Source organism: Mercenaria mercenaria, chromosome 1 (assembly GCF_021730395.1).
Source record: "Mercenaria mercenaria strain notata chromosome 1, MADL_Memer_1, whole genome shotgun sequence".
NCBI lineage: Eukaryota > Metazoa > Mollusca > Bivalvia > Venerida > Veneridae > Mercenaria > Mercenaria mercenaria.
In genome coordinates, this window is record NC_069361.1 from 4,799,042 (window position 1) to 4,813,390 (window position 14,349).

The 14,349-nt window shown below is 36.1% G+C and overlaps 1 protein-coding gene across 1 annotated transcript in view; it reads right to left on the reverse strand.

The window, feature by feature from the left end:
- Positions 1-2,014: 2,014 nt before the first annotated feature.
- Positions 2,015-14,349, reverse strand: part of LOC128555600 (glutamate receptor ionotropic, kainate glr-3-like) — a 72,064-nt gene continuing 59,729 nt past the window's right edge. The window contains exon 7 of the mRNA XM_053538392.1: positions 2,015-2,556. Coding sequence (XP_053394367.1) covers positions 2,533-2,556 — 24 coding nt within the window. The 3' untranslated portion in view covers positions 2,015-2,532. The remainder of the gene's footprint in view (positions 2,557-14,349) is intronic.

Genomic DNA, 14,349 nt, shown 5'->3' on the forward strand with positions numbered 1-14,349 from the left:
ATCATAGTTAAAGGTCCAATACTAAGGAAAGTGAACATTTTAATTTCTTTTAAAAAGCACAGAAACTATTTCATTTTATTGGAAAATGAAAGTTGGTATGTAGAAATTCGAAATAAATTGCAGTATATGTACAATTATTTTTCTATGAAGTATGAAGAAAGTTAAAAAGACCTGGGGGTCATTCTGTCGATTCATTGAAATTTCAACATAATACACATACATTTCTTTGAGTTCCAAAGACCTTCTGTAAATTTTGACCTGCCAATCTTCATTATTTAGTGTCTTGCAGAAGTCTATGCACTGGCTATGAAAAAAATTGCCAACTCACTTTCCCTTAGTAATGGACCTTTAATAAAGTAGTAGAAAAATGAAAATGTTTTTATCACTTCCATTTGTGGATTCTCAATATTCAGTTAAAGTCCACTTAATACCACAACAAATCTCAGTAAAATAATTTATACAAATTGAAAGACCTTGTAGGGGCGGACGTACAGCTCCCGTTTCTTTGGAACATGGTGGGGGTAAGAGTGAGGTTAGGTGCGCACCATAAACCGGTTTAAGCTCCCAAGTGGTGTTTTTGCCACTGACCGTTCCAAGGCGGTGCCCCACTGTGTTCCTTTGTTTGTTCGTTTTGTCCTAATGTGTCGGCTTTTTGTGTGTGAGCGCGTGTATGTGTGTTTGTGGTGTGCGCGTCTGCGTACTGTGGGTTTCGTTTTGGTACATGGCATTCCCTGTTTGATAATTGTCTTTGTTTTTTACATCAAAATCCCTCTATGCATCAAAAAGAAATGCTCCAGACAAAGTCATTCTTGTATCTGACTTTTGACCTCTAACTGTGACCTTGACCTTAGACCTGGTTCTTGCGCATGACACTCCTTCTCATGATGGTGAACAATTGCGCGAAGTTACATCAAAATCCCTCCATGCATGAAGAAGAAATACTCCGGAAAAAGTCATTTTTGAATTCGACCTTTGACCTGTAATTGTGGCCTTGACCTTTGAGATAGGAACCTGGAGTTTGCGCATGACACTCCGTCTCACTGAGGTTAACATTCGTGCCAAATATAAACAAGATTGCTTCATGCAGGTCAAAGTTATGGTCCGGACAAACAAATCCGGACGGACGCACACACACACGCACATACACCAAACAGCCATTTGGACAACTATGTTCTCGCATCCGCAAGCGGGCTCGACATAAACTGCTTATCATAGAGTCCTCTCCCTCTTTCGTCAGTCACAATCAAAGAGGGAAGCGTAGTGTCCAACTGTAAACGGGTTGAACACTAAACATGCGGTATGTCTCAAAACAGTTGGGTCGTAACCTCTTTTAACAAAACGTTTTATAATTTTACCAAAATACATTTGGAAAATTACCATGACACAAGATCTTACGAAGTTTGTAAACCACATCCCCATAAAAACGGGTTTAGAAATACCTTCTCGCAGAAGTGTCTTTAAATTACTATTGAATTTTAAAACTAAATCAGAATTACAATAGTAAAATTTAGCAAAATATTTACGCAATTTTTAATAGCCTTGATGAAGAAGTTTACTTGTAATATATTGATTACGTTTATTGAAATGCTTGTCATGACTACACGCTCTGGCAAACCGAATTAATTGAGAAACAAGGGACAGGGCAAGCAAATCCTTGAATTATTGCCCTGTCGGCAGAGGCAAACACTGTAGTCCTACTGCTGATTTATTTATTTATGCTCTAATTCGTTACTCTCAAACGAGCATAAATCACGAGCATCACTTACACTCTTTGAACATACACTTTAAAAACAACATAACACAAGATTGAATTAGGCTGGAGGGATCGTTAGCAAACCTTCCCAATCAACCAACCGTTTATTGACCCAACCAACAAATAGATACACTGTCAGAATCCATACTGTCAAAATATTACACATCTTGTCGTTCACCAACAAAATTTTTTAATGAAATTTCTAATTAATAAAATATCTTTATAAAAACATATTTGTAAATTTCTGAAAAAGCCAAAGTCAGGTGTGCTGCGAGCGGGATACCTAAAAAACAAAGACAAATATCAAACAGGGAATGCCACGCACCAAAAACGCAGCCTCCTCAAAACGAAACCCACAGCACGCAGACGCGTGCACCACACACACACAGCCAACACATTAGGACAAAACGAACAAACAAAGGAACACACACACACACACACACAAAGCCAACACATCAGGAAACCCTACTCCGTCGTGGGAGGGGGAGGTATTTAATGAAGGGGTCCAAGGCTCAAGACCAGCGGCTCCTTCCGGCCTGTCTGACATATATACCCAATTTTGAAGCAAAATAAAACGTTTTTGTAGTTTTGACGCAAAAAAAACATGACTAAAAATATAGGAGGAATTTTCCTGAAATATAAATCGATTTTTACATTACGTATAATAACGTCTTTAGGCACAAAACAATGTACATGTATAATTGCATGTGAAAAACCAAACTTATTTCATGTGACGAAAAAAGAGTCCATAATACGTTTCACAATTGTTACACTTCCATTTAATCGCCTGCCGAACTGTAAATCTGAAATTAGAATTAAATACTGTGAGTCATGTGAAATGGTATGACATAATAATTGTTGACATTTTTTTTAACAAATAAACGAAAATATTTAAATATTTTCGGAAATTTCACAACTTGACGGCTTGTCTAATAAACCTCGAACGGAAACTCCACAGAACGCTCAACACGATAAAAACGAAAATGTTGCAGACTCGGTTTGATTGAGCCTGTTCATGGACGGTAGTGGAAATGCATGCTACCGTCCACGCCCTCTAGCCCCGGGTTGAGCAGAACTCAACATTTACATATGCTAAAAGTACAAAAATAATTTAGAGACATCCGCAGACAACCTTGTGGTGGTATATCCTGAGGACGGGGAACATAGCCAAAGCCAAAACTTTATCTCTGCTGGTGGTCTACCACTGGTCAGACGTGGAAATAATGACTTACGCGCTTCCTCTATGACAAAGCCTAAGCCAAAACCATTTGCTTTATCATTGTATGATGGTATGTCGTTAGTGAATTCTCCTACACTTGGTATGCTGTTAGTGATATCTCCCATACTTTCTACGACTGAAGTCGCTGGTGATTCGCTCTCTTTATTACTGCCTGACGGAAGCGTTAGACACTTGTTTGCTTAACCTTGTCCCTTTTTTCACATCTGTGGCAAGTTACATTTTTGTAGAGATCCAGTTTTATCTCTACATTGAGGGCAATTACTCCATAATGTCCCGGCTGCCTGCATTACTATCGTTTGTTTGTTTTGGGTTTAACGCCGTTTTTCAACAGTATCTCAGTCCTGTAACGGCGGGCAGTTAACCTAAGCAATGTTCCTGGTTTCTGTACCAGTACAAACCTGTTCTCCGCAAGTAACTGCCAACTTCCCCACATGAATCAGAGGTGGAGCTAAAGCTAAGCGGGCGGGCGCATTAATCTGAAATAAGTTCATTAACTGCATTCATGTGTTTTGATTTTCTTAATCAATGACAATGACAATTTTTTATTTGACAATGGCCACCGGCCCATATCAAACAAATACAGCAAATTTAATATGAATACAAAACTGGTACCCAACAATGGGTTGAATGTAGTATTACAAATAAACCACTACTATCAATTCTAACTACATACAAATGTGGTATAATACAAAAAGACACTATGATATAATTGCAGTGACCTGTACAAAAAGTACACACAGTTGCCCGTGAAGTGTTTAGGTATAACTCACTTTTAATACAATTTTAGAACAAAACAAACCTATGGGGCATACCTTACAATTCAAGACAGGTATGCAGAATATGACATAATAACAGTATCAAGTGTACAGTACATAAAACTGAGTTGAGCATTAAACCAAGGGTTATGCATTTAACATATTTTTCCTTTCTTTCAATGCAAAGTATGCATATTTTGCTAAATTAAGAATAATGGTATATGATGTTGAACTCATTAAAACATTGAATTTATGTAAATTTGGGTCTGTATAAAACTTCCTAGGAATATAATTTTCTCGCAGAGCTAAAAGATTTGGACAGACTAATACAAAATGGTATTCAGATTCTACGTCCCTTTTACATAACTTACAGATACGTGCTTCCCGAACAACATTCTGATATCTACCAGTTTCAGATTTGAATATGAAATTAAGGGTCTTCAAGGTAACCGAGATGTTCTAGATGAAAATCGAAATGTTAAGATCAAATACATATTCGATGAAAGAAGAACTCAACAATTTAAACATGAAATATCAAGTAATTTCAGTCAAATTTTTATCACAGAGTTCTGTACTAGAATAGAAGATAATAATACTAGTATTTCGACATTGGTTGGAATATTAACGGACAAGCTGCGATTAAGTGGTAATGTTTGTCTAGTAGAAAGAAAATCATACACAGTTATACAGCCAATGTGGTTCGATGCGAAATGTAGAACTTTAAAATATCTAAAAAACAAAGCTTTAAGAGTCTTCAGGCGAAACAGAATAAAAGCAATCTTGACGCATATCTAGATTCAAAACGTGAATTTAGTAACTACTGTGACCAGCAAAAGCATAAATACAATGAAAAACAGCTTGAGGAACTTATTGATAAGAATACCAATGCAAAATCGTTTTGGTCAAAGTTGAAAAGGATGACAGTGGAAACTAGAAGGGAAGAAAATATTACTATTGATCAATGGAAAACACACTTTGAACAATTGTTTAATAGTGATTTAGATGTCGATAACATAATCCCAGAGCTAGAAGATATACAATACGATGATGATATAACTGACGAATTGTTTAATGGTGAAATCACTGCAGATGAAGTTGCTCGAGCAGTTAGGTCGATGAAAAGAGGTAAAAGTGGAGGAAATGACGAACTAATTCCTGAATTTTTTCTAGAAAGTATAGAAAGCCTGCTTTGTATTATTATAAAATTATTTAATAGGATATTTAGTGATGGTATATATCCAGAACAATGGTGTGAATCAATCGTAGTACCAATATATAAAAAGGGAAATAGGAACGTACCTGATAATTATAGAGGAATATCTCTTTTAAATGTACTTGGTAAAATATATACAAACGTTATCTGTCGGCGTTTGACGTTTTACGTAAATATATATGAGAAGATAGGGGAGCCACAGGCAGGATTTAGAGAAGGGTACAGAACAGTAGATAACGCCTTTGTTTTGCAAGCTTTAATTGACAAACAGTTGGCGAAAAAAGGTGGCAAATTATACGTTGCATATGTAGATTTTAAGAAGGCGTTTGACTTGATTAACAGACCAAAATTGTTCCAAGTATTGTCATCAAATGGGGTAAATGGAAAACTCTATAATACTATCAAAGCCATGTATACATTAGTAAAGGCTAAGGTACGGTGTTCTAATGGAGATATGACGGGGAGTTTTATGTGTCCTCTCGGATTAAAGCAAGGTTGCTCTGGGAGTCCGATTATGTTTATCCTGTTCATAAACGATCTTGTTAAGCGGATTGGAGAATCAGGATATGCAGGTATACAGCTCTTCCCACACACGGAAGAAATATTATCATTATTCTTTGCTGATGATTTAGCTTTGACAGCGGATACAGTTGTTGGTTTGCAACGTTTACTAAATATATTAAGCACCTTCTGTGACGATTATAACTTGCGTGTAAATGTTAATAAGACAAAAATCATGGTACATAAAAATGGTGGCGTTTTATCGAGAGCTGAACGATGGACCTACAAGAATGAACCAATTGAAGTAGTAAAAGCGTTTTCATATGTTGGTGTTCTATTCACTAACCAGCTAGCTTTAACAAAAATGGCAAATGAACAAGCGCTGAAAGGGAAGCGAGTCCTTGTACATTTACTTTCAAAATTGTATAAATATGGTCAGTTGACTAAGGAAGCGTATTTCAAAATATTTGATTCGAAAATTTCACCAGTGTTGTTGTACGGATCGGAAATCTGGGGCACAAATAAGATGCAATCAGTTGAACAGACTCAGATATACGCCTGTAAACGATACATGTGTACTCCTCGTAGGACATGCAATGCAGCGGTTGTAGGAGATTGTGGTAGACATCCTATGTTTGTTTCTACGGCTAAAAGAGTAATAAAATACTGGCTACGCATATTAAAGCTAGATCAAAGTAGATATGTCCGTAAAGCGTATGATATGATGTATATTTTAGACCAAAGTGGTCAAAATAACTGGGCTACAAGAGTCAAAAGTTTACTGAATAATGTAGGCTTCGGATATGTATGGTTGGAACAGAATGTGCATGATGAAAATGTATTTATTAAGAATTTTGTAGGCAGACTGATTGACCAATGTATCCAAGAATGGTTTGGCAAGGTTAGAGATAGTAGTAAACTCAGCACATATGCTTGTTTTAAATTACGGTTTGAACATGAATGTTATCTGAATTGTGTAAATATTCGAAAATTTAGAAGTGCTTTAAGTAAACTAAGATGTTCAGCACATGATTTGGATATTGAAATAGGACGATATAATAATATTCCTAGGCATCAACGTATTTGCAGACTTTGTCAAGGCGATATAGAGACAGAGTATCATTTTGTTCTTAAATGTCCTGTGTATAGCGATCTCAGACATAAGTATATTCCTTACAAATTCTTTACGAATGTCAATGTACACAAGTTCTATATATTGATGTCTTCTTCTAATGAAATTATTGTCAATAATTTAGCAATGTATATATGGTATGCAAGCAAACTCAGAAAAGATCTTTTGAACTGACTTGTACATGTATATACAATTATGTACCATACACCACATTGCCAATAGGTGTAATATATATTTTGTTATACTATGTTGTCATGGGCCGGCGGCCTTCAGCAATAAAATGTTTGAGTTTGAGTCAGTTTCAAGATCATGGGCAGAAATTCTTAAAATTGAGAGAGCTCGTCTATACTTTCTCTCCATTACAATTGATAGTATCTCAGTCCTGTAACGGCGGGCAGTTAACCTAAACAATGTTCCTGGATTCTGTACCAGTACAAACCTGTTCTCCGCAAGTAACTGCCAACTTCCTCACATGAATCAGAGGTGGAGCTAAAGCTAAGCGGGCGGGCGCATTAATTTGAAATAAGTTCATTAACTGCATTCATGTGTTTTGATTTTCTTAATCAGAACATCCTTTGGTTGTTGATAGTGAATCGAGGGGAGAATAAGACACAATGCTAAATGACATTTTTTGAAAAAATCACCTTTTTTCATATATCAATTGTTTATGACCTTGCCCATGTCCTGTAAAATATCAATATTATAGCAAGTCATTAAATGAATTTATGACAAAATCGTCAAAAAGTGCTAAGTGAAAATGATAAACAATTTGAATGCGACTCAGTGCTAAGTGCCTTACGGCACTTGGCACTTTTTCGCACCAAACTATATTAAGTTTGGCACTTGGCATATGTACTAAGTGACAAATGTTTTTCAATAATTGTGCCATTTAGTTGGGATTTTTAAGTATGATATCATTATCAGTATCTGCTATTAAGGATTATTATTTTTTTGACAAACAGTTGATTTTTATTCTTCTTTTTTTTCACTTATTACTTTTTCACAGTAAACATGTGGCTGTAAATAAAGTATTGTTTACTGTGAAAAAGTGCTAAGTGACAGAATGCATTTGAATTTCTTCAGATAAAATTGTCTGATTTTTTTTTTATTTCAAACATTTGTCTCATTTACTAAAGATTTTTGATCTAAATGAGTACAGGGAAAAGTATACATTAGTGAAATATAATTATTTGAACTCAAAAAGTATTTCTATATGTACAACTGCACTAGTTCTCACACGTGTTGTAAATCTTGCCTCTTGGGTCAGGTGTACAAATGAAACACCCCCTGATCCAGTATACTCAGTTGCAACAGCTTAGGGAGAATCTGATCCCACTAAAAACAAAGACAAATATCAAACAGGGAATGCCACGTACCAAAATCGCAGCCTCCCCAAAACGAAACCTACAGCACGCAAACGTGCACACCACAAACACACACACACACACTAAGCCTGCCAAATACAATACTTAGTACCCTTATTGTTATTCCAGCAGCATGTCATGTGTTTTATGTGTTGATGTGTCTTATGTGTTGCTACCACACAAAACAAAAAGTACTTAACTACATTGTAATATATGAATACTAAAAACAATCGTGTAACTTAGCACACAACTAATATGAGGAAACTGACAAATCATCATATTTTATTTTCCTTTTGTAAATTAATCATTTATATTATATACGAATGAGTTCTACAATAAACCCTACAAAAATACCATTTATTAATAAAATACTGATGTATTTCGGTTATTATAATTTCCCGCACGGTTCCCTAATTTCAATCTCTTATAAAATTGCTTTGTGTGAACATATTTTATTTTACTTTCGTACGTTAATTATTTATGATATATATCATTGAATTATATAAAAAAACAAAGAAAAATATCAAACAGGGAATGCCACGCACCAAAAACGTTGCCTCCTCAAAACGAAACCCCTAGCACGCAGACGCGTGCACCACACACACACCCACCCAAAGCCAACACATAATGACAAAACGAACAACACACACGCACACAAAGCCAACACATAAGACGAAACGAACAAACAAAGGAACACAGTGGGGCACCGCCTTGGAACGGTCAGTGGCAAAAACACCACTGGGGAGCTTAAACCGGTTTATGGTGCACCTAACCTCACTCTTACCCCCACCATGTTCCAAAGACATGGGACAGTGTAAATAAAAGTAATCCCCTCCAGGTGAATCTCTTACACACGTAATGGAAACAAAACGGCATGGCATGTAAAACACAAACATGCTCGTGTATAAATATATAAAAAACAAACCTTAAGAACCAAAAACGTATGTACTCAATGCCTTTTCAGAAGACAGAGCAACAAGAGAAACACCCTTAAGGGCCCGACGAAACAGGCCAGAAGACAAATATCAAAACAGTTCAGTTCTGGTAGGATTTAAAAACTGCTTATCATAGAGTCCTCCTCCTCTTCCGTCAGACGCAATCAAAGAGGGAAGCGTAGTGTCCAACTGTAAACGGGTTGAACACTAAACATGCGGTATGTCTCAAAACAGTTGGGTCGTAACCTCTTTTAATAAAACGTTTGATAATCTTTTCAATACATTTGGAAAATTACCATGACTTAAGATCTTACGAAGTTTGTAAACCACATCCCCATAAAAAACGGGTTTAGAAATACCTTCTCGCAGAAGTGTCTTTAAATTACTATTGAATTTTAAAACTAAATCAAATTACGATAATAAAATTTAGTAAAATATACACTAACTAAGCCAAAGAATATAATTCATAAAGATACATTGTGACTGACTAGCCGTTTTTGGACGGATTGTCGAAGACAATTCCGTCCAGTGGAACCACAATGATACATATACGAATTTCGGCTTCCTTAATCGATTTTTTGATAACCACCATATATTCACACTCTGCCGAGAGAAAATAGTTCTCAAATGACAGCACATAGAACAACTGAAATTACCACGCTTCGCTGCGCGCTTTAAATGATGCAGACGAACGCGGGCAGACAATGTGCCCGCTGACCAATAAGCTAAGCAAGCTTTTATACGAGACACTGTTTTTATCGCTGGAAGACCGACTTTTCATTAAAGATTTTACATCAATGGAATTCACAAATAAATTAGCTGTACTAAAAAATCAGAATTAAGGGGAAGTAAAGGCTCGGATATTTATTTTTAATCACCACACAGAAGTGAAATAAAACAATAGTCACTGACACTTTTATAGATGCTTTTGGTAATCAAAATAAGTAAAAGTGTGAGTTGGGTTTTACAGCGAATCGACACAAAATGGTCATATATCGCCGAGAAGTCATATTGCAAACGCCAACTGTAAAGCCTAAACATTGATGTAAAAATGTAAAGCATACCTAAAACATCCATGTAAAAATGTAAAGAACACTATGAATAATGTAAAACATATCTAAAAGCATCCATGTAAAAATGTAAAACATGTCTAAAAACAGTAATGTAAAAATGTATGTACGTGTGTGTTAAAATATCAGCTGCAAACATAATAATATCGCAGTGTTAGATCTTTTGATATATTCCTAACTGCTTTAAAAACGATAAAATATTTCCAACTGAAACGTTGTCAAATAATTCTCTCAAAGATTGAACGTCATAATATGTACTGCGTTGTGTAGCAAAGTCCACACAGTCGATTAATTTATTTATTTATTTTGTTGGGTTTAACGTCGCACCGACACAATTTTAGGTCATATGGCGACGTTCCAGCTTTAATGGTGGAGGAAGACCCCAGGTGCCCCTCCGTGCACTATTTCATCACGAGCGGGCACCCGGGTAGAACCACCGACCTTCCGTAAGCCAGCTGGATGGCTTCCTCACGTGAAGAATTCTACGCCCCAAATGAGGTTTCGAACCCACATCGATGAGGGGCAAATGGTTTGAAGTCAACGACTCTAACCACTCGGCCACGGAGGCCCCACACAGTCGATTAAAATGTGTTTAATAGTTAGCGGTGTTTGACATGGTACACATTCGGGTTGATCTTCTTTATTCAAAAGGTAAGAGTGAGTCAAACGGGTATGACCTATTCGACAGCGAGAAAGAACAACTTCCTCCCTGCGAACAGATCTGTTCCCTTGGTGCCATTCCCCTAGAGTAGGTTTGATATCATGAAGTTTATTGAACGAAGCACGGTACCATGACGACTGCCATTTAGATAAAATGTATTTGTTTATATTGGGCCTAAAATCGGTATGTGGTAATTTCAAATTAGATTGTGATAATAAAAGGATTTTTTTTGCTGCAATATCAGCATCCTCGTTTCCATGATGACCAACATGACTAAGAATCCAACAAAATATGATAAACTTTTTTAAGGATAGTTCATAAAGCCTGAGAAGAATATTTTGAATGAATGGATTTTCCATATTTCGGTTATGAATTGACTGTAAAACAGAAAACGAGTCGGAAAAGATAATAAATTTTTCTGCACTATTTTTTTTTATATAAAATTTAGAGCTAAATCAATAGCTTTGGCCTCGGCTGAAAATATTGTTGCATTATTTGGCAAACGTAATTTTGATTGATGAAGGAGGCTGACAGCAGCACAGCCAACCTTTGATTCATCTTTTGAACCGTCTGTGTAAATTGCAAGTCATTGTAAGTTGATTTGATTTTATGATATTTGGACTTGAATATTTCAGGGTTTGTTTCAGACTTTCTAAAGGCCGTTTTCAAATCGAAAAGAACTGTAGGGGTATGAAGGGTCCATGGTGGTTTATCTGGAATTGAATTTTCGTTAATACCATCGAATTTGAAGTCAGTTTCATTCATAGAAAATTGTATGCGAAATCCAAACGGTTTGATTTGTTTTGGGTTTTCCTCATATGAATCGGAGTACTTTGGTTTAACAAGGCAGTCTGAAAGACAGCTAAATCCCCCGCCACTGCTATGGATAGTGAAAGGGTAAACCTTTGATTTTAGCTGTAACCTTGACCTTGAACTGACATGGCTGACTCGTAAATTCTGCACAACGTCTTGACGAGGCGATCATTTGACCCAAGTTTCATGAAAATCCTTCAAGGGGTTTAGGAGATACAGAGCTGAAACCTTTGACCTTCAGTTGTGTCCTTGTTGCTGACTCATCGGTTCTGCACATCGTCTTGATGAGGTGATCATTTGACCCAAGTTTCATGAAAATCCTTCAAGGGGTTTAGGAGATATGGTCCGGACACGATTTTGTTACGGACGGAAGGGCGGAAAGACGGAAGGACGGACGGACGCAGACCATTCCTATAATCCCTCCGCCACGGCGGGGGATTAAAAATAATTTCATAAAAATTACAACAGTGTTTGAATAAAGTCCAAACATGGGCCATGGAAAATGGGTTTAAATTTTCCCAATCGAAAACTCAATGTGTCCACTTTTGCCAATTACGGAAACATCATTGTGACCCTGAGCTTTTTTCTAAATGGTACAAAAATACCCGTTGTTGATGAAGCAAAATTTCTTGGTGTTATCTTTGATAAAAAGCTGTCGTTTGTACCGCATATAAAATACTTGAAAGCCAAATGTCTGAAGTCATTAAATCTTTTAAAGGTAATTTCAAATACTGATTGGGGAGCCCATCGCACCGGTTTTATTAAGACTTTATAGGGCTTTAATTTGATCTAAGCTAGATTACGGCTGTATTGTTTATGGTTCCGCAAGAAAATCTTATTTACAAATGTTAGATACCATACATAATCAAGGTCTTCGTATTGCTCTTGGTGCATTCCGAACATCGCCAGTTGAAAGTTTATATGCTGAAGCAAACGAACCATCTCTTTTACACACGCCGAGAAAAACTTTCACTGCAATATGCTTTAAGAGTGGCTGCCAACAAATCCAATCCTGCTCATGAAATTATTATTTTTTTTTTAAATAAGTAAAAGACTTTTCCAATATATTTGAAAATTTTTTAGAAAGGAATTTATTATTAATTTTCAACACGGTAATCAGTTAAATTTGTATTCCAAAGTCTGATTGTCCCTGCTATAATAAGTGACCTTAAAAATGTGTTTCAGTTCTGTTCCCTGTTTGTTCAGTGTAACTGATTGTGAGTCGGAGAAATTACTGAAGTTTGAGAGCTTTAAAGAAATAAAATGGAAAACAATTGTGTTGTTTCTGTATTTAGTGTGATAAATATTTTCATGTATTATTGAAAAGATAATTAGCAGATAAAGCAGTTTCATTCTTTTTGCAATGCTCTGTTTTTGATTACTATGAAAGAAATTAAAGGGCCCACTTCTTGTGTCCAGCCATCAGACACCATGTTGTTTTACCACGAACATGAAAAATATTTCCTTCTAAAGAAAAATTAGCTCAAAAAACAAAACCTTTGGATGACCTATACATTTTAAGGGCTTACTTATAATGTCACTTAGACTCTTTTTCAAGCTCACAAGGTTTTCTAATAGTAAACAAAAATGACTGCGAAAAAGTTTTATGTGACATGGTTTTAGTAAGGTTCATTTTATTCAATTTCAAACAATACAAAAAACTGTGTACAAAATGATGAATTTTATGTCCCTTTCTTAATAAAATATAAAATCACTTAGAATTTTGTCGCACTTACCTTTTTTGCAAATTTGTCACTATTTGGAGTGCGAAAAAGTTCTAAGTGACATTTAGATTAAAATGTCTTTTCTGCCAGACATTTCTTTAAAAATTCCACTAGATTTAAAAAAATATAGTTGTTTTCAATCAGATTTAAAAATATTACAACAGCTGCCAGAATTATAAAGCAACAGGAATGTTTTTCCTTCTCCTGTACGAGGATTGTTCAAATATGAATGCATCTAAGCACATAAAAATGTATACTTGATAGATTTCAATGAAAATTTTATTTGGTTCCCTCAAAGTATTCACCTCCAACAGATATGCAAAGTTTCAGTCTTCTAATCCAATCCTTGAAGGCATTTTCATAGTCTTTTCTAGGTATACTATGAAGACACTGGAATATTGCGGAACCGAGGTGTTTGCGCTGCACAAAGTTTCGACCAGAAAGGTATTTTTTGAGCCTTGGGAACAAAAAGAAGTCACACGGGGCAAGGTCAGGCGAATAAGGAGGGTGAGGGAGCACAACCTTTTCCTGCTTCAGAAAGTCTTGTACAATAGACGCCTTGTGCGATGACGCATTGTCATGTAGCAATCTTACATTGGCCAAACCAGTTGCGGGTCTTCGATTTTTGAAATATGTCTTCAGTTTTCGAAGAACTTTAGTCTTGTAAAACTTCGCATTTACAGATTTGCCTTTATGATGATTTACTGGCGGCAGCGACAAATTCAGTACAAGTACCTGCTTCATTTGATTCCGAGCAAATGACAGGAAATGGTACTCCAATTTATGGTTCTTACCAAACTTTTACATCTCCGGGGCAAATACAGCAGCAAATCCAGACCAAAAGTCTTTACCATCAACAAGGACAACAACAGCAACATCAGCAACAACAGCAACCCCCACAGCAACAAGAACAACATCAACAACAGCAACCACGGGCTGATATTTCGAAGATATTCTTGAGTTTAGTACAAGAATTACGCAAGATGAATTCAAATATGGTCAATCTTGAAAATGCATTTCGTCAATGCTCAGAAAACACATCGCTGAAATTCAAAACCTGAAAAACTGGTTGTGCCAGTGCAATTCAAATATGAAACAGAGAAAGCAGAATCAAGTTCAGCAGAGAAACATTCAGAAAAACGAAAGGCAGAATTTGGTCTTGGTTCTCATGGGAAAAGCATTAAAAAA